Genomic DNA, 22278 nt, shown 5'->3' on the forward strand with positions numbered 1-22278 from the left:
AAAAAAAAAAAAAAAAATTTGCTTTAAAAGCATAATACCAAACTATTGATTTGGTTCTCCTAGTATAGAAAACTAGGTATTTGAGACATATGTAGGCCTCTATATTCTCAAGCCACTTTTAAAGACATTAGCTTAATGGTTCAACTCAAGGAAGAATAATCCATTCGATATTTAATTAATGCATGTAACATCAATAAAAACCAACATTACATCACTAACCATTAAACATAATCAAAGTGTCAACTGAACTACAATCTCAACCTTTAGGTCTGGAATGCACTAGTCCACTCAAAAACTACAATGACAGTGGAAGCTCTTCAACTTCGAAAATTACTATCACTTTTGGATGCATAACAACTTCTAGGTTAAGGTCTGTCTAGAGTACACTTGCATTTATGCATGTCTTTGATAATGTCGCCTTTGGGCAAACATTACAATGTCGCCTTTGGGCAAACATTACAATGTCGCCTTTGGGCAAACATTACTTAATTCCTGCTAACAATTTTCTATGTCTTTGAATATAAGACAAAATCTTTGAGTTGTAAACCTATTACAGTAATCTTAGATTTTACCACTTTGGTGGGTTCCATCAATTCCACTGCAATAGCTTACAACTACACCTGGCAGTTTAAATTTATGGGTTATTTAAACATGAACTAAATATCAATTTACATGTAAAAGAACAAGCATGTAACTGTTAACAAAATAAACATTATAATGCTCAATTATCAATTACTTCAAGAGTGTCAACCGGAACTTCATACTAATCCACTCAAGTTTCTGCAATTACTGCGAGACTTCTTCTAACTTTCAAAAAGTACCGCCATCTTTGGATGGACAACATCTTCTAGGTTGAGAAATCCCTATTCTGTTTTTCACTTACTTTAACTTTAACCTTTCTTTGATAATGTCACATTTAAGTGAACATTAGCAACTTTGCTACCAATCATTATTCTCTGTCTTTTCAAACAAAGAAGACTTTGATTTGTATTCTATTACAATAAAGTTGAACTTTACCACTTTGGTGGATTCCACCCAATCTTATTGTAATAGTCTACAAATTCATTCCGGTAGCTAAAAATTGGATTGTTTAAGCATGAATAAAAATATTCATAAACAAAAGCATGAACTACATTACCAAGAATAACCAAGTTCATATTCTGATATGCAAGTAATGTATGAGTTGATTTTCTTTTATTTCTTCAAATTAATAGGAAAATCATAAAGAATCATTAACCACCCATACTTGTAACTTATACAAAACAAATCATAAAAGTTGATCAAAACTAGGCCCATAATATATCAAAACGAAGAGTACGAAAAACTGGACTCAACGCAAAAAACCAGGGTGAAAAATTCAGTGTTCTATATTGTTTTTCATGCAAAAGAATTATTTGGAGTTTTGTATTGATTTATTATTATCATGATATTGAATAATGATTTATGGGTTCAAATATATAAGTAAATTCATATTCATGTCATTTTGTACTTGAATGTTTTGTTTGAAACACCCTATGATGGATAAATATATTAGAATTAAACTGGGTGTGAGATTCCGCACATTTTATGCTGCACAGTATATTTCTAGGAAGTTATGAAAGGATTTGATGGAATCCACCAAAGTGGCACATCCTATTATTTCATAGTTTTTCCAAGCGCAGCAAAGTTAGTGACATTTGCCCAAAGGTGATGTCACCCAAGTTAAAGAAAATACATGTATGGAAATGACTATAACTTAGAGATTTCTAAACCCACATGTGATAAAAGTAATTGTATTTTCACAGTAAATTTGGATTTACAAGAGGACCAGTACATTCTTAGCCCAAAGGATAGGAATGTAGTTACGGTTGTGACTCTTGTGTGTTTTATCTGCTAGATGTACATTTATTGTGTAGTTTATCTACTAGGTGTACATATTAAATTTTCTAGCCCGATTATTTGGTGTGTATGATTCATACCTGAGATTCTTAGGGTTACTTGATCTGGTTTTAGCTCTCAGGGAACCCAAATAGGTGTTGTTGCTGAACAAAGTACAACTGAAGGGAAATAGGAACAATTTTATTGCCCTATTAAGTTTATAATGACTTCGGAGTAATTTTGAATTGATTTTATCTTAAATTCTGTTCTCTGAATTATTTGTGTACATTTATGCTTCATTTGTTTGTGTTGTCTCTGATTGTGTAAGAAACACATTAAATCATACACTTCTGTACATATATTCTTCTCTAATGTGGAAAACATGATAGGAATGAGTGAAACCCACCAAAGTGGTACATTCAGTTCAATTGTGTGTTTCCCAAGGTAAAGGTGACATTTGCCCAAAGGTGATGTCATCCAAGTTTATCGGCAAAGTACTCAAGAGCCATATTTTCTAACATTGGTGTTATTGAGGTTTTTGACATGCTTGGTTAGTGGGAGTTTTATGATCTCATTTAACTAAAGATATCATGGTGATAAAAGCCAAAGTTTAAAGGCTGTGCTTGTTAAGATTTATTAGCAGTGCTTGGCCAAGATAATTGACGATATTTTGTCAGAATTTGTGATGTATGGTGGTATTTAGCCTATGTCCAAAGAAGTGGTGGTTTACCACAAGCGGTTTGCCAAAGTTTCGTGATTTATGGTGGTATTTAGCCTAAATCCATGGAGATGGTTGTTAACCATAGGCTGTATGCCAAAGTGAGATATTAATACAAGAAAATGGCGGTTTGCCTAAATGTTGATTAATATCAAAGTTTTCTACCTGTGAGGTTTTCAAGGTAGGCTGATCTTTAGATCAAGAAAGGACCTATAAGGATATTTATAGTTCATGTGATCACATGTATGATATCAACTCCTTATATATACGTTTCCAGGCGATTTGGATTGATAATTTTCTATTGTCTGTAACATTAGATAGTTATATGCCGTATATTGAGGTGTATTTTCTACTATTGTTCAACAGTAGAGATTATTGATTGGATCAAAGTTTATTTGAGTGGTGTTCAGTCTTGGGATTATTTGGCCATGAGTCATTGGAAAGACATCAGTATCAGTGTAGCCCAAGTGGGAGATTGTTAGTATTTTTATGTGGGCTTAACTGATACCGATTGATCCATTGGGCCCAACCAATTATAGACCCACTCTAATTAGGAAACTCCTAGCTCTTTCCATTGTGAGAGTGGAATAGGGTTTTAGGGATTCTATTATAAATAGAATACTGACGGTCCCTGCAGCCATTACTTTACTTAATGCCTTATTGGTTTTGGGAGCACGGCTTTCTCACAAGAGCAAGTGCACAGAAAGAAAGGAAACCCTAGAGTAAGAGGCTGCAGAAGATCTCAGTAGAAGGACTTCACTTGCGTAGTTCGTCATTGTCATCTTCATGGGAGTAATGTTTAACCACATGGGACAGAGGTTCATGATCTATGTTCATGGGACACAGGTACTTCTTTATTCTCATTTATGGTTCATGTCATGGTTGTCCCATTGATTATTATAGATATGGTAAATCTATATGGTTATGTATTTTAAGATGGGATACTTTATTGTTCTTGGTTTAGGGACTACACCTATGATTAATCTTTTATGATTGGTTGATGATTCTTGTATTCTAAACACTATAGGGTTATTCATATGTTTAATATGGTAAAGAATCCCCAACAACTCCATATTTCTCCACTTCATTTGATCCCAAGAGTTATTGGCCAGTGATGTTGCATTATTTTTAATATTTCTATCGGACTTATTTTGCCATCGTTAATAACTTTATAAGTAGAAGGTGTATTTCATACCTTCCGACTTCCTGAAAGCTTTTTGTACCGGATTTAAATTCGGATCGTGTATGTTGCGGGTCAGATGAAGAACTGTAGAGGCGAACCGAATTTCCTCACTTAAAAGTTGAAACCCTAAATCCCTAACCCCTTCGTGGGCTTCCATTCTGTGTTTAGGTTTTTAACGTCTCCGCCTCTTCCGACGCCTACTCGCCGTCTCTGCCAACCTTAGACACCTAATCTATTATTATTATTATTATTTATTATTTTTTTTTTCTAACAACGGGTATTCAGGTTTTCGATTTTACTACTCCACATACTCATACTGACCGAACAACCGCATGGATTGTATTATATAATGAGAACCACTCAACTTCAACTAAAACTTTTTGGGGCGAAGGTCATTTGCCAACTCGACTACCCCTTGGGGTTAAATAGTGCTGGTGATTCAAAATCTCTCCGACACTGATGGAATAGATTTCTCAGCAATTTCCAAAACAAAAAGACGAAGGATCGAGAGGGATTTCTCAAGATGAAATGTTGCTCTTTTGAAAGAAAGGATTTTGATCGCCACTATGCTGGATGCTTGACAAGTTATTCTCTCTAGGTGGAATGGATAATGTTAATATGAAACAACTTCTCATAAACTCCTTTCCTGGGCCGCTTGGTGCTGATGCGGTACGAGACCTTGAGCTCAAGGGCTTACCATTGCCACTGCCACCATTGGAAGAATTTACCAAGAAATTTGAAGTGCCCTTACCAAACTTTGCAGTCAACAAGACTTCCGAAAAAAATGGAAGAAAACTACACAAAAGTTGACCACCATCTGCTGGGCCTTCTCAAATATGTGGTGCCGTAGTGGTGCTTCTTCAAGGGAAACAAGGTGGAGAGGGAAAAGAAAAGAAGAAGAGGAAGGGAATTGAAGAAGGAAAAAGAGAGGGAGTGAGAGAGATGGAAAAGAAGGAACGGGACTTATCACACGTCTCACTTAGCCAATTTTTACCCACTTGCAGTGCCTCCAAGCCTGCCTCTTTTGCCAGGACTAATCACATGTCTCACTTTACGTGAATGTCCCTTCTCCCTAGGGCATTCCCATACCTGTAAGGAGAGCATATGACCAGAGGCATGGAGAGGGATTCCCATTACATCTCAGTTCGAATCCATTAAGGCCCAATGAGAAACTAATAATCCGATATGTAATGGCTATGTGAGAATACAGTATCAAAAAAATTGATATATCAGTAAATGTGTTCGGGTAGCTATTCAGTTAGAAGGCTACGCAACTTTTGTTACTGGTATCATATACGGATCGGAGGAATATACCTCAGGAAAATAAAGAAGTTGCGTGGCGGAAAATTTTGATGCTGTCGGTGGGTAAGGGTTGAAAACACCGATTCTGGGTCAGGCTTGGGCCATGCCTGGGTTGAGGCTTAGGCCCATTTCGATTTAGCCCAACTTGGTCTTGATTTTAACTCCTATTTATATGATATAATTAAGGATTGTCATCCTTCCATTTTATTCAGAATAATGAAATATTGATCATTGATTCTTATGGGTAGTTTTCATGAACTTATGTTGTACTTCATAATTTTAATTATATTGATCATTCTTACTAGGGGTGTCAATTCGTGGCCTGACCCGACTAAACCCACCGAGACCGACCATTTATAGACCGGCCCGGCCGGGACCGTTTATTAAACGTGTCGGGCTTGAGCCCGGTCCGTTTATAAATGGTTGGTCTCGGTTTTGCTACTTGGACATTCGGGCGCCCGATCAAGACCGACAGAATAACACCCAACCGAGACCGATTTATTGTGCACCGACTTGGACCGATCCTTTAATGATTGTAGAATACCTATTTTACCCCCCAAATTAAAGAATAAAAACTAAAAAGTAAAGACATGTTCACATTTTAAATAATGGTTATATTTAGTATCATTTATTGATTTATTGTCATTTTTTTTTGGCTTACATGAGTGGGCCGGAATATAAGAACACATTTTAAAGAGGGCCCGTTTAAAAACTGGTTAAAACCTGTTTATCATTAAACATGTCCGTAGCCCGGTTAAGGCCCGACTAAAGCCCGATTAAGGTAGCTCGATTATAGCTCGAGGCCGATCGACCGAATATAAAGTGTATCATGCCTTCAATAACTAAGCCCAATTAGTTAAATGAGAGGACATGGTGTAACCTTTGAAAGTCTTCAAGCCCGATTAAACCCGATCGAAACCAGACAGGCCCGACCGGTTGACAACCCTAATTCTTACCACAAAAAATTGTATTGATCATTTGATATGTTTGGTAAAGTTAGTCTTTCCCACCCCAGCAACATTTGGTTGGAGGAGAGAGATAAAGAGAAAGAAAGAGAAAGAGGGAAAGAGCGGGATCTATGGCCTGCTAAATTCCGGGAAGATATGTAAGAGATCCATGCATGGTTGCAGCGATTGCACATTAGCATTATCATCTTCTTTATTTTATTTATTTATTTATTTTTTTAATGGTTGCAGCCCGATGAAGAATAGTCGATATTCTTCTTGGAGGTCCTTTTGCTTGGTCAATTCGGAGTGGAAGAAATGGAGGAACCTCGAAACACAAGTACAATAAGCAAGGGTGGATATAGCAAAAGGTAAGGAGGTTGGTGGCGCAGTGGGTGTATATCGTAATGGAGATTAAGGATGTGAGCGAGTGTACAACTCTGAGTCTCTGATAAAAGACAGTCCTAACAACAACTGAAGAAGTGCTCAGGGATCTAATTTGAAAAAAGAAAAAAATAATAAAAAATGATAATAAGAAGCAAGAAAATTCATCAAAATCTAACTCAACATAAACAATAAAGCAACATTGAAATTCTTGACATCCCCTACCAAAAAAAAAAAAAAAAAATCTTGACATCCATATGTTCCTATCGTACTCAAATTACTTTCCAAGTTTTGGATCTTCTACATCCGTTAATTTTGGAATTTTGGGAGGTGAGGGGACGGTGACGTGAGCATGGTTTTAGATTTTTAGTTATATCGGATTGGATATATGTATTGAACGTATCTAACAGTTTCACCCTGGGGTATCAATACAACAAAACCATAGGGTATGTCTATCACTAGGATTTGGTATCCATCAGATATTGGTATTGATGTTGACTGATATCAATAAGAATCATCCATTATGGCCAATCCATGCCCAAAACCATGTACCTAAGAAGATGAAAGAGGGACAGATGATATGTGCCAGGCGGATAGTTAACAAATTTGGGTTTGAGAATTATTCAGGTAGAGAATTATTCGAAACATTTCACTCTGTTAATTAAAGATTTGATTTAAAAAAATAATTGCATTCCTAATTGAATTGAGGAATTAATTATTCTTTGGCCTATAAATTTCGGATGTTTATTTTTAATATTTATTATATTCTGACTTTGGTAGAATTATATGTCATAGGTGCAGCGTGCCAGTATAGGCAAATGATGGCACATATTTTTTAGGAAAAAAAAAGCATAAAAGATAACGTGATTCAAAATCCCACCTAGATTAATGCTTTTAATAATACCCCTATTGACTCATGCAGTGGTGTAAAAGCCACACCCCTTTTAAGAAACCCTATCGCCTTTTTTTTTTTTTTTTTAATTTAAAAAATCAGTCGATAAAGGGTTTTCAAGTCAACTAAGATAGCAAAAACCCATTTTGACCCAATGGCCATTGCGTACACCACCAGCTGTTGCTAGCTGATCCTGTGACTGTGGTCCTCACACCTCATCAGAAGTCTAGGTAGCCTCATGGCTCGCATTGCATTTGTAAGATTGGTCTCTCTCTCTCTCTCTCTCTCTCTCTCTCTCTCTAAAATGGTGATAGGATGGCTGACAAGCTTCTGAGTTTAGATTCAAACCCAACTACATTGACCCATTTGGGTGAACTCTGTTGTTGTGAAATTGATTACAAACATGGCTAAAGCTACATCTCATTGCAAGTAAAAGGAAGGATGGAAGTACAAGAAGTAGAAGTAGACGTAGAAGTAAAAAATTTAAGGAAGAGGGTTGGGTATTATGTTAGTTTTCAATCAACTATAAGAAGGCAGTGGAGTCTTTTCCAGGGGTGGGAGTAAGGATGACACGTGCAAGGCATTTTGGCGGCATGTCAGTTTTTTCTATTAAATTAAAAAACACTTTTATTATATCTTGGAGCTAAATGTAGAACTTTTTCAAGATTCGGGTAGAATTTGAACCTTAGAACCTTCTATGTTTCAATTTGGGATCTAATCTAGGAAAATATTTTATCTAGTGTTTGAGAAAGGATTCTCTGACCCGTCAAGGAATGGTAATTAGCATCCTCTCTCTATTTCTCTCCTCTTCACTTGAAATGATCTCATGCAGTCCCAAGTATGAAATCGTTCTACCTCACCTCATCGATGTGCACCTCTATGCCATTTGCTTAGAGAACTCTCTCCCTTAAAAAAAAAATAACAAAAAAAATTATATCATGATTGTGTACTCTAATTAAAATCACTTATTATATTTTGGTATTAGATACAAAACTTCATTAGAATTCTTGATAATAAGCAAGAATCTGAACTTTAGAACCTTCTAGGTTTCAATTGGGGAACTAATCTTGGGAAAAGATTCCCAATTCAAAACCAATTACTAATATTGGGAAAAAAAAATCTCAGTTGCCAAGGGACGGTATCCTAGCACCCTCTCTCTAGTTTCTCTCTTGATCTTCACATAAAATGCTTTTGCTATCCTCTCATGTATGAAATTGTTCCATGCACTCCTCCTCTATGATTCTTGCTCAAAAAAGTATCTCTTTAAAAAAAAAATTATAGTCATGATTGTATAATCTATTGAAAACACTCTTTATTAAATTATAGGATTAAATATAAAGTTTTGTTAGGATTCTCCATAACAGGCAAGAGTTTGAACTTTTTCTGTGAATCTCATAACTAGAAATGCATCCACACGGCTATAACCCCCTTATATAAAATATAAAAAATGGTTGTCATGCTCAGGATCATGCACACACTTTCCTCTATTTTTTTATTTATTTATTTTTTAATGTTTTAAAATCAATAAGTAGTTTATTTAATAAAAGAATGAATGAAATACAAGTGATCCCAACAGGGCAACGACATCAAAGAAAATCAGACTCAATTTCCACCATAGCATTGCCATCACTAGAAATGAGGCCTGAGGTCTGACCAGAGAAAGTCAAAGCTTAACCTCCTACCCCTCCTTCAAACTATGAGAGGTCCACTCTCATGATCTCATTGGATTGGCATGGAGATTTCATCTCATACCAGCAACATGTGGATCCCCTCCCAAATATAATATGTATCATGGTTATTGCCTTTATCGCATTGTTGTGTCCTCCAAGTATTAATTAGAGAATTAAAAAAAAATAAGGTGATCAATGCTTTTTTTTTTCATGTTCCCTATGTCATTTATCTAATCAAAATTGAATATTGTTTTAAGTTTCATAGAGTTAAAAAATTGAACTGAATATTCTTTTCGGTAGTGATCTATCAGTGGAAGGAATAATTGTTTTAAGATTTATAAGATTAAAATAAAAAATATATATAGGGAGCCTTTTTTTAATTCTTTCATCTGGGAGTATGCAAAAATTAGTAAAGTTCTCTAGGTTGAAAGAATTTAATAATTCAAAAAAAAAAAAAATTTAGAAGGTCATGATAGAGAGCCAATATAACATGAGTAAAATGGTCAAGCATCTGTAGTCTTCTTTTAGATATTTATTTATTCATTGATATAAGCCATGTGGACTTCCAATCAAATATGAAGCAATAATTAGACATAATATCTATAATATCTAGATTCTATAATAATTATATTTATATAAATATTTAGATTCCGTAAAAACTATATTGATGTATATATAGGGAAAAAGAAAGTTGTTTCATCATGTAGCCCCTTGCTAGCTAGACAGAGGGACACATAAAATTATTGACACACCCTTTATGAAATAAAAAATCTCATTCATAATGATGCTCCCTACGCATGTTCTCGTTGGCCCCTGCATTGGTGTAGAAGCTATGGGAGCAAGCAAGGATCTCTTGCTCATATAATAAAAATGATGTATCTAATTCACAGGACTCTTATCATTGTGGGGTGTGGGGTGTGGGGTGTGGGGTTTGGGGTTTGCGGAGGGGTAAATATGTCTGTAGTCTTACCCACGTTTTATGGAAAGGTTGTTTATTGATTTGAACTCATGACCCTATGTTGAAATGAACATTATTGTTGCACTTTTAGAATGGAATCCTAAAACAATTCAGAAAACAAATGAAAATCACAAATAACAATCGATCTCACAAAGATTTATGTGGTTCGGTAAGGATGCTTATATACGCTTGAGATGAGACATATATGTTTCACTATCAATAGAGAATATGGTTCCAAACACCCATCATCATATCTCTCTTTAGACTGTTTACAGAGAAAGAACCCATGCTACAAATATATAGTGAACCCGACATAAAAAATTGACTAAAACACCCTTGTAGCCAAATATGAAAAATTATTCTTGGGAGCTGCGGCCCCAAACCCCCGCATGGACATACCCGTTCATCAAGACCCCACCCATAATGATGATAATGCACAATGTACGTGGGTGATTCCTCGAAGCCTTCGACTTCTTAGTGGCCCTTTGAAATTAGCCCACTTTTACAAATGAGGAAAGATAAGACATCATACCCCCATTTGCAGTGACGCCCACTCTCTTAGCACAACAAAGCTTTGACGGCAGCGTGCCCATTTATTCTTTCAATTTTTTTTTTTTGTAAGAAAAATATTGATCATTCCCATCAACCGTCCATGACGGCAGCAAGGTACATCATACATCTTATCTCCAAGAAAAAAAAAAAATCATTGATAATATGACTTGGACGAGCACAGGAAAGTCACACTACAACAGCTTTGATTCATTCCAGCTCTGTGCTAAGGTTATTGTTCCTATCTACTCTCTGCCACATATGTGAACAGAACCACCCCCCCCCCCCCCTCTTCACAGTTGATTGCTAGTTAGAAATCAGGGGAATCTAGATAAGTTCCATGGGTGAACTTCTAATCAAATGTGAAACACGCATCATGACTTCGAATCAACCATCCCGGTCAAGATCCCCAATTTTTATTTTATTTTATTTATTACAGTTTTTTCTGTAGACACTTGTTGGTTTTGGCGCATATGTGCGTGCTAGGCCTTGTGTTCATAACCATTGTGAGATCTATAAATACAATAGCCAAGGTTCTACAGGAGGCCAGCAAAGAGAGTAATAAGTAATATGATGCGAGAGACTCTTCGCTGGTACAAGAGAGAGCATAAATAAGGTAAAGCATAGGAAGGCTGTGGGTGTTCTTCAATTACTAGGTGAGACAGAGCAGGTGATGATCTCTCTCTCTCTCTCTCTCTCTCTCTCTCTCTCTCTCTCTCTCTCTCCTTATTTTGTGGTAGTGAAGATTGATTGTTATTTTATGGTTGCAGCAACCATTGAGGTTCATCTTTTTCTCAAAGTTTTGTAATTTTACATTATTTTTGTTAAAAAAAAAATTGTTACGTTATTTTTATAAAAACAATATTATAAATTAAAGAGTGTGGATCAGGTTTTTATATGAGATACAAGAATTATCTCGTACGATCATGGAATCCAACATAGGGTTTTTCCTTATGTGGATTCTATGTGTGTGGATCAAGATTATACAAGAATGATTCTCGTACTAGAATTTGAGTCGCTCTCTAAATTAAAGGGAGAGGGTTCTCGTGGTGTCATGAACTCATCAATGGGAGACGAACACCGATTCATTTGAGAGAGAGAGAGAGAGAGATATGTGTTAAGAGTTAACTCCTTCGTCAGGTCGATCAAATGACCATACCCCGAAACTAAATATTGAAAGATTATTTCCTTGGTTCCCCAATTCGGTCTAGTCCAATCCAATCCCTTTCACTTATCTCTAGCTACCTTTAGAAGTACACTTGCCTTCAATGTACCCTCTTATATATAGCATATTCTCCTGTGTATATCCATGCACGTATCCTACTATAGTCCCTGATAACATTGTTATAGTGCATGAAATCGGATTGAGTATCGGTTATATAAGGCACCGTTTGACAACGTTTCGTTTCTGCCTTTTCTGCCTTTTCTTGTTCCCAGAAATGGAGAAACAGCCTAAAAAACGTTTGATAAAGTTGTTCTGTTTCACTCGTTTTTAGAAACATAAATCAAAATTTATGCCTATCTGCAATTCTAGAAACGACTTTGAAGAAACAAGTCCTATTTGTTTCATTGTTTCTAAAAATGAATTTGAGAGAAAAAAAAAAAAAAAAAAGGATGTTGTGCCCGATAAATTTCTCAACTATTTAAACTTAAAAGAGACAACCAAACCCTCTCTCCTTTTTGGGCATCCGATGATACAATTTGGTTTTCTTAGTGGCATTATGTTTGCAAAAAACATTTCAAGAAACAGGTTTATCAAACACCAAAAAATCCGTTTTTTTTTTCCAAAAACATGAAAAGCCATTTTTGATGTTTCTAAACACAGAAACAACAGAAACATTATCAAACGGTGCCTAAAAAATTGACATGGTATCAGCTCGGATTGGTATTGGATCGCCTATATTAGATAGAAATACCCCTAATTTTTCTTAAAAAAATAAAGTACCACTTGGTCCATACCGTTCAACCAATACGATATTAGTCAGTTATCAAGATCAAAGACATGCTAAACCAATACGAATCTTTTCAATATTATTTATATTTGTAATGCCATTTTAGTTCTTCATCTTTTCAATATCATTCGATCCAAGTTTAGTTTAGTTTAGGTACTTTATTTGTTTTTTAATTAATTAAAAATATTGACATATTTACACTTCTTTGTAGAATAAAAAATGACTTCCAAAAAAGTCACTTATGCAATAGACTACAAGGGACAACCAGCTGACAAGACGAGAACCGGAGGATGGTTGTCTGCGGCTTGTATCCTAGGTATATATTCCTTTGGCTCCCTTTGTTCTATGCCAACATATCCTCCTCTAACATGCATTTATCTACGTCAAAGTTAAAAATATAAAATAAATATAAAAGCCCAATTTTTGGGAGTCCACATCCTCTGCGACTGCTACAATGTTTTGGTGAGTATCTAGTGACAGAGAGTGTCTGGGCACACACCCCAAGGGGCTTTCAGCCACTAAATTCTCACTTCGACATTGTAGCGGCTGCAGAGAATGTGGAGGCAATATTTGGTACTTCATTTTACTAATGCATGAAAACTACTTGTATAGTTATGGAGGCATGCGAAAGGTTCACAACAATGGGAATTGCAGCTAACCTGGTGACTTATTCAATTGGGACGTTGCATCTTCCTAGTGCAACTGCGGCCAATATCGTATCAGATTTTTCTGGCGCTGGATATCTCTTGTGTTTGGTTGGCGGTTTCATTGCGGATAGTTTCTTAGGCCGTTATTGGACAGTAGCCATTTCCGGAGTGATCATAGCAGTGGTAAGTACATACATAATTAAAAATAATAGTAATTTAGAAGTAAAATGAACGACAGGTGTTGGATACTCACGTGCACACTGAGTATGAGTGACTAATAAAGTATTAATGAATTAATCTGGTAATGACAACCCAATTATGAATGGTGTCGCAGGGCGCTGCAATTTTATCAATCTCATGCGCAATCCCAACACTACAACCACCCCCTTGTCCCCTTAACAGCAGTACGTGCATACCGGCCAATGGATTTCAAGTTGGAATTCTGAATCTCGCTCTGTACGTGATCGCAATTGGACAAGGAGGACTTAAAGCCAATGTCTCAGGATTTGGAACTGATCAATTCGATGAGAATGATAAGAAGGAAAAAACAAAGATGGATTACTTGTTCAGTAGATTTTATTTCTGCATCAGTCTTGGAACTATACTTAGTGTCACACTAGGAATAGGTGTACAAGACTATGTGAGCCTAAGCTGGGGATACGGCATTTGCTGTATTGCATTCTTTTTTGGAACACTTCTATATATGTTGCGGACTAGAAAATACAGGTACAAGAACTGCGTGGGAAGCCCCATTGTTCAAGTTCTCAACGTTATGGTGGCTGCTCTACGGAAGAGAAAACTCGTTTGTCCTACCGACGTTGATACCTTATATGATGACCCTACTGAGACTGCTCCAAGAATCCATCACACAGACCAAATTCAGTAAGTACTGCGACTTGCATATCAAACACATGGAGCTACTAGCTACACTATTTTCTTTATCATCTCTAGTAACAAGATAGTCAACAAGGAACATTTTTTTATATTTTTTTTCTTAATTAAATTTGTGTTTCATTTGCATTAATTTGCAAGATCATGCAAGCACTACTTACTATCATTTTTATTTTTTATTTTTTAATTGCAGTTGGTTGGACAAGGCTGCAATCATTGACGAAACCGACTATGGTACTAATGGTTCTGTGATTCGAAACCGTTGGAAACTATGTTCAGTCACAAAGGTAGAGGAGGTGAAAATGGTGGTTAGACTACTGCCGATTTGGGCCTCCACAATCTATTTCTGGTGCATACATTCACAAGTGCTCACTTTCTCTGTGGAGCAAGCTTCAACAATGGAGAGAACAATCGGGAACAACTTTCAAATCCCGGCAGGCTCTTTCAATACCTTTTATATTTTGGGCATTTTAATTGGTGCTGCTTTCTACGACCGATTGATCATTCCTTTGATGAAGAGGTGGAAAGGGAAACATGGTAGGTCGAATAGATCAATAAGAGGATAATATTTATATCAATAAATTAAATCTTAAGTTAGATTTTGAATCTGGTTCTCATTTTCAAATTAATTTAATTGGTTTCTCTCTTTTTAATTTATAGGTTTCACCAACCTGCAAAGAATAGCTATTGGCATTGTCTTTTCAATTGTAGCCATGACAATTGCTGCAATCGTGGAGACAAAACGGCTGGCCGTGGTGAAAGTTGCGGGCGGCAATGTCGCAATTTTGCCTGTGAAATTTTACATGTTGATCCCGCAGTTCTTCTTTGTTGGCGTAGCAGAATCATTCACGTACAGTGGTCAGCTTGACTTCTTCATAACCAGATCTCCGAAAGGGATGAAGTCGATGAGCACTGGGCTTTTCCTCTCGACTATTGGATTTGGGTTTTTCGTCAGCACATTTATAGTGTCTATAATCACCCAGGTGACTGGAACTCAGCTTGGCACTGGATGGCTAACTAGCAACATAAACTATGGGAAATTATACTATTTCTATGCTCTTCTGGCAGTGTTAAGCTTCATAAACTTGATATTCTATATTCTCTGTGCCCTATGGTATGTGAGAACAATGAAAAATGCTACACAAATTGAGAGCATCATTACAAGTTCTGATGAGGAAGAAAAACATGATATGCAGATGAAGGGCACCCTTACAACTTTTGCAGAGGAAGATTAAGATCATGAATGATACCTTAGCAACACATGTTTTTTTTTGTTTATTTATTTTAATTTTTTTGGATTGATATATCCCTATGTCTTTGAATGTATTTTTTAAATTAAAATCGTAGTTTCTTCGGCTGTTGCTGTTACAAATTGGTGCGCTTGTAAATGACCTTACTGAATGGGTAACAATTTGTTGCCACCAAAATCATTACTTAAGAAGTTGTACTTTCATTTAATTACCCTTGTCTTTTTTTTTTCTTCTGTGCAATTACCAAAAGTAATTTAATTCAATGATTAAAAGGGTTTTCAAAAGTTTAAAAGTCATTAATTGCGACAATTAATGTAGTTTTAGTGCGAAATGAAAGGTTTTACCCTCGTTGTAAGAAAAACAAAAGAGTGTTATATATACTGAAAAGGCCAAAAATGTAAAATTCTAGTCATATTGTAACCATCTCTGATTATAGAAATATTTTTCCTCACTAAATATTCTGAACATATTATAATTTAATTCAAATCAAAATCTGAAAAGATATCTTTGGTTGGACCATCAACATTTCAATATTTGGATAGCATACCAAATTGTGTCACATGTAAATATGATGCGACAATTTGGTCTTTAGATATTAGGGGAATGGTCTAAGCTATTTATCAAATTTGAAGCTCTAAATCAATCACTTACCTACTCATTCAGTGACATACCATCCCATATATGTCCATGCATATATTTTCCCATTGACCCATGAACCCATGCTGTATCATAACTTTTCAATGTTTCATTATACCATATGGAAAGCTCAATATATACTCAACTTGATGTATTAGCAGGAAGACCTTAAGGTCTGATCAACAATTCATATCTCTCTCTCTCTCTCTCTCATTCATTTTTTTGCTGCAACACACACTTCTCCAACAATAACTTTGGTTGCCGTTCTTGATGCCTTTCCTTCTGTTCCACTTATATTTAAGTGGCTTCTACGTTGATATGTTTCCTCTGGTTTGCGTCCCTTGTGTGACTTTTTTTTTTTTTCTTTTTTTTGACGATTATATCATGATGAGGTCAGCCTAGCTCCTCAGGAGCTAACTATGACTGAAACCCATTGACCTAATGACCAAAAAGTCTTAATAGCATGGTTTGTAATGAGCCTTATCGCATTAGAAGATTGAATTAGAAAAATTTTCTATCCTCTGTTTTTTAATCAATTGGATGATAGGATGCATGATATTCTGAGTTTTGAATCAAACCTGCAATCAGAACCTGACAGCTACGCTAACCCATTTGGCTGATTCTGGTTGTAAATAAAAGAAAAGGAAGAGACAAGGGAAATTGGTTATAAAAAATAAATAAATAAAAATGATTTTATAACCTAGCTACTTCAAAAACTCTTATTAAAATTAATAGTTAGATTTTTTAATTCAAAAATTTTAATTGCAAAATAAAAGATAAAATAATAAAATTAGAATATTTTAGAGTTGGATGCAAAATTTTGCTATGATTCTCAGCCACAATAAATAATTTGAACTTTACAATCTTCTTTGAATCTACGAATCTCATAATTAGAAACTCATCCACACATGACCTAATATACTTTACCTGAAATAAATATATGATATGTGTCATGGTTATTGAATCTACTCTCTTTTTTTTTTTATCTCTCAAGTATTAAATTTAAGAATGAGAAAAAAATAAGGTGCACCATTAAGGGTGTCAATTTACGATTTTCGATTCGATTCTAATCAAGATACAATATTTTCAAATGAAAACCGAATTAAGTTTTATATCCTCAAAACTGAAACCAAATCGAATCGGTTCCATTTTAGTTTATTTACACACTCTCTAGGTATTTTGGTTCTAATGAAATAACCTAAGGAAACAAATAAATTTGTAAGGAAAAGTACAGTCTCAAGATGAATGTAGAGTACCACAATTTCAAATTTATTCAAACCCTTTTTACACAACAAAATAACAAAATTCAGAGTATACAATTTCGCTCAACCCAACAAAGACACATGATTATAGGATTAGGTATGATTTAGGTTCGGTTTATACGGTTTGCACTTTATTTGATTCAATTCAATTCAAATAACAGTTTTTTGTCTAAAACAGAATCAAATGATATTTTATTTTTCTAATCAAAATCAAACCAAATTTCCAGCCAGTTTTGATTTCAGATTTCATCTCCTGTTCTTTTTCACCCCTTATGCGTTTGAATGTGATTCCAAGTGTTCTTATCTAATTTTAAAGTTGAATATTGTTTTAAATTGCAATTGGTTAGGAGAAGAGATTTTATTTTTATCCTTAATTACGCAGCCTAAGCAAAGAATCGAGTATTTTTTTTCTTCTTATAACTACCCTAATATGTAAAATTAGAATTGCACAGTAAAATCTAAAGTATCGGTTAGCTTTGTCAATATTCTAAGGTTAAAAAAATTTTGAACTGAACATTCTTTCAAGTTGTGAGTTATTAGTAAAAGGGATTATTATTTTTAAGATTTATAAGATTCAAATAAGGAGAAAAATCTGGGGAGCCTTTCCTTTTGAGTTCTTTGAAAGTAGTATGGATTATATGTTTTATTCTTTATATGGTCAACCCTCAAAATTCATGGTGTTTAGAAGTCCTTTTTTTGGATAAAGATGGTTTTTAGAAGTCACTTTCAATTGTTCAATGACATTGAACTTTTTTCAAACTAAGTAGGTAAATATGCAAATTAATAACTAACAAATGTTATATGACTCTATTAGCTTTATATTTTAATTTCCACCTTCTTTCTTAATGAAGTTGATTAACAAAAGACAAATCATTTAGCTGTTTATATGGATAAGTTCCAAGGGTTGTATTAGTATTCATAGAACCTCTTAATTACTAGCAAGACCCTAAAAGTGTAAATGTAGCTATATATCATATGAAGTTGTTTAAGTAGAGTATAGTTCAATATGTAAGATTCTTTTATTTACTTATTTATTTATTTTAATAAAGCACAAGGACTTCTCATCAAATATTAAACATGCAACAATAGTTTATTTATCCATCCTTTCACGCTCTTAGACCTTTTCTTAAGGGAGCAAGAGAAAGAGAGAGAGAGAGAGAGAGAGAGAGAGAGAGGGTGGGGGGAAGAGGATTTGTAATTTTCTTAATCCTTGTTCTTTATTATGAATTTTAAGTTTCGATAATAACAACGTGAAAAATCTCGTTGTAACTAAGGTTGGTTAAAATGATTGCAGTCTTACTTTTTTGCCCTTTTAGTGCTACATACTTTCTTTTTCAATGAAGATAAATACTATCATTTCACATAAAAAACATTAAATGATTTTTAATTTTTTGAAAACCTTTATACACCCACATTAATAAAAATATTAAATATTTTTTGAAAATAAGACAAAGAATAATTAGAATAAGATTAAAACTTGTAAGTTGTATACTATGGTGACAACAAGTTGTTCCCATAACCATATCTATATATAAATACTGAAAAAATATACTACAAGAAACCTAATTAGTCTTTTGTTTTTAATGCAAATTTATTTATTTATTATTTTATTTTTACAGATTTCCTTTATAAATGACAATAAGACACAACATATAAGTTAGACAAAAAGTTTTGTGCAAGTCACACATGATTGTTCCTTAAGCAGTTACACTTGTTCACTTCAACTATCATAAAGTCATGAAATGCCAACTATGTAATCCCATTTTTATGCCCCTACATGCATGGTTGGTATATTGGTATCAGATTGCCGGTATCAGGCAATCTGTATTGGTATTGCTAGTCATCGATATTGATATTGCAGTACTGAAACAAAACGGATCAGGGGTAAATGGGATCGCGGTGTTAGGCAATATGTATTGATATTGCTAATCACCGATCTTGATATTGCATTAGTAAGATAAAATGGATCAGGGTAAATTGGATCACCAGTTTCAGGCAATCTGTATTGATATCGCTAATAACCAATCCCGATACTGAATAAGTGAAATGAAATGGACCAGGGTAAATTGGATCACTGATATAAGAAAATCTGTATTGATATCGCTAGTCACCAATCCTGATACTATATGTGTGGAACGAAACAGACCAGCATAGAACAGTGAAAAATCTGATTTTTTTTGTAAGAGAACGAAAGACAAACTTGTATGATACGGGTGAATATGTGCCGATCTCTATCGATATTGTACAAGTTTTGAAGGTAATCAAAACCTAATCCGATACCGTGCACTAAAAAATGCCTGGATGTAAAATACATACATACTTGATCGTAAAGACCTGACCCTATAATTTAGTCATACAAGTACAAAGTTTTGGTGTAGACTACAACTTTGATTCATACCAGTCTGGTGGCAAGTGTATTGTAAAATTCTATCTGAAAAAACCAATTTGCAATGCCCATTCTCTGAAACAATATGGAAGAATGCATGTGATTGTTTTTCGGTGCTTGGACTTCTCAGGACTCTCTGCAAAAAAGATCAATACACCAAGCAGTACACTTAGGCACCATTTGACAACATTCTGTTTATGAGTTTTCTTGTTCCCAGAAATGGAAAAACAACCTAAAAATTTTTTAATAATGTTGTTCTGTTTCACCCGTTTCAAGAAACATAAATCAAAATTGATGCCTATTTACAATTCTAGAAAAAACTTTGACGAAACAAGTTCGACTTGTTTCATCGTTTCTAAAAACGAATTTGAAAGAAAAAAAGTTGTTGTGCCTAATAAATCTCTCAACTATTTAAACCTAAAAAAAGGCAACTGAACCAATGATACTATTGGGTTTTTTAATGGCATTATGTTTGCAAAAAAAGTTTCGAAAAACAGGTTTATCAAACACCAAAAATTTGTTTTTGTTTCTAAAAACGTGAAAAGCCGTTTCTGCTGTTTCTAGACACAAAAAACAGCAGAAATGTTATCAAACGGTGCCTTAGATTTATTGGATTTGTTGCTAAAATATCACTATACCAGTAAATCAAGGAAAGGAAAGAATCGATTCCATTTTTCATATGATCTCTTATGGATAGGATTAACAAAATCGAACAAAATTCTTTTTGGATCAATTAGCCCTTTTTTTGTTTTGGTTGATTTTTTTATTAATTTTATTATCTCTCTAGTCCTCAATATAAGTTTCGATAGTGCATGGCTGAGGTTCCTACTAATGGCAATTACGAAAGTGAAATTCTGTGCTCACTTTTTATTGGGTTCTATTTTGTAGTTGCTCTATTTTTCTTCTTTGTCTTCTAATAAAAATTACCTTCTAACAAAAAACCTCAAAGAATAATCAAGTCCAACTCTTTTCCAATAAAATATGAAATCAACATGTAACATGCCTCACTTAATTATCTACCATCCCAAAATACCACATTTTTTTTTATTGTTTTTTCTCTATTAAAATTGTCTGTTTTGGCACGTATGTGCTTGCCAGGCCTTGGTGTTCCTCAGTCCTAACCATTGTGAGAGACGTATAAATACAATAGCTAAGGTTCTATGGGAGGCCAGCAAAGAGAGCGAGTGATGTGATGTAAGCAACTCTTTGCCGGTACAAGGGATACAAAAAGCTACGGTGTAGAAGGCCGTGTGTTCTTCAATTACTGGGTGAGACGAGTGCTTGGTGATCTATCTCTCTCTCTAGATTGTAATTTCATTGTTGCAGGCATACTCTTTATGAAGTAAGGGGTAGGGCTCTCCCCGCCGGGGCTGTCAATACAAAACCTACAAGGTGTATATGGTGGGAGTTTTTTTTTTTTGGGTGTGGGGTGGGGGAGGACGGTTCATTAGAGGAGGGAGAAAGAGAGAAGTGTTAGATACTATTACATTATGTCTTAATATTGACAATTCCAAAAAAACTGTTTATACTATGAGATGAGCATAGTATGATGGCAGTCAGATAGGTATGCCTCCATCGTCTGGCAGTTTAGGACATCTCTCTTTCAAGGAAGCAGCGGGGATTCGACTTCCCCTGAGGGTAGGATACTACAAAAGCAAGTTGATCATAAATTATCAATAAACCTACAATTGATTCTTGCTGGTCGATGCTCGAGCGGTTAATGTGGAGGACAGACTATAATTCATTGGCAATATGTCTACGTTGGTTCAAATCCAGCTCGCCCAATAATTTGCTGATCCATTGTGAGGATGATATAATAAATTTATCCTCCAAAAATGTTTGATATGGAGGAATAGGAATAAAGAAAAGAGTCTATTTTTCTGTGTAGCCTCTATAGCCAGCTCAAAGAACTTTTTTTTTTGAAGCTGAATATTATAAGAAGAAAAATGGTTCAAAGAACCGTCGGGGAAGAGTACATTAGCACTTTACGTCTTTCCCTATCCTTCTCACATGAAATGAACTCCCTATCCTCTTATGTATTGTTTTGATGCATCTTAATGGTACACTCCCTATACATCTTGTTCCTTAGAAAGCCCTCTCCCATTAACAAATTGCCCCAATCCAGTCCAGCCCAAGGAGGAGTAATTAATGGTGTTGCCCTTGTTTATAGTCGTGGAAAAGCATAATTGTTTCTCAGATTTGTCGTACGTGGTGAAGTTACTGTTAAGTTTGTCTCGAATTCTTAATCCGTTTTGAAGATTGATCCGTTCCGACATATTTTGGTGGCGACCCGAATGGGAAATTTTCTGAGATCTGTGATGGAAGTAGAGGGGTTGGGCCGATAGGCCCAAGCCCAGAGCCCATCACTGATCTCGTATGGGGGTGCAGGGGCGTAGCCCCCGCGGTATGGTTCGATTGGATCGACTGCGACCCAATGGGTTGACCCGCGATTTGGAGTATATATAATGTACTGTTGCTTATTGAGAAAGTCATTATATTTTGGGGTTTTTCGAGCTTGGGTTTCAGGGCGAGTTTTTCCTCACCGCTGCTAGGGTGTAATTTCTCTTCTGCATAGTGAATCATCTTCTTCTTCGCCCGAGGACGTAGCACACCACCCTGGTGTGTGAATCTCGTTAAATCTCTGTATCGTACGGATTTATTGTCTCTTTATTATTCGTGTTTCTTGGTGTTTGATCTTACAGTTACAATGGCCTATTCAATGAGACCAACAAGCCTGTGTTCAATTTAAAGAAAGAAGCTAATTTGATGACTGAATATGAATTTCTAGATTTTCTGT

The 22278-nt window shown here is 35.2% G+C and overlaps 1 protein-coding gene across 1 annotated transcript; it reads left to right on the top strand.

Annotated features, from left to right (window-relative positions):
- The first annotated feature begins 12622 nt into the window (after positions 1–12622).
- LOC122084894 (protein NRT1/ PTR FAMILY 6.2-like) lies at positions 12623–15182 on the top strand. Its single transcript, XM_042653314.1, has 5 exons — positions 12623–12725; positions 13022–13239; positions 13391–13938; positions 14141–14484; positions 14608–15182. Exons 1-5 carry the CDS (start codon positions 12629–12631, stop codon positions 15180–15182), a joined length of 1782 nt encoding a protein of 593 aa, XP_042509248.1. The 5' UTR covers positions 12623–12628.
- Positions 15183–22278: the final 7096 nt, after the last annotated feature.

Source organism: Macadamia integrifolia, chromosome 7, assembly GCF_013358625.1.
Source record: "Macadamia integrifolia cultivar HAES 741 chromosome 7, SCU_Mint_v3, whole genome shotgun sequence".
Lineage (NCBI taxonomy): Eukaryota > Viridiplantae > Streptophyta > Magnoliopsida > Proteales > Proteaceae > Macadamia > Macadamia integrifolia.

What these genes read in the sequence shown, in the direction of transcription:
- LOC122084894 (XM_042653314.1), top strand. Translation starts at nt 12,629, where the DNA reads ATGACTTCCAAAAAAGTCACTTATGCAATAGACTACAAGGGACAACCA. An exon ending in GTCTGCGGCTTGTATCCTAG is followed by an intron (nt 12,726 to 13,021) that starts GTATATATTCCT and finishes CTACTTGTATAG; the next exon opens with TTATGGAGGCATGCGAAAGG. An exon ending in CCGGAGTGATCATAGCAGTG is followed by an intron (nt 13,240 to 13,390) that starts GTAAGTACATAC and finishes ATGGTGTCGCAG; the next exon opens with GGCGCTGCAATTTTATCAAT.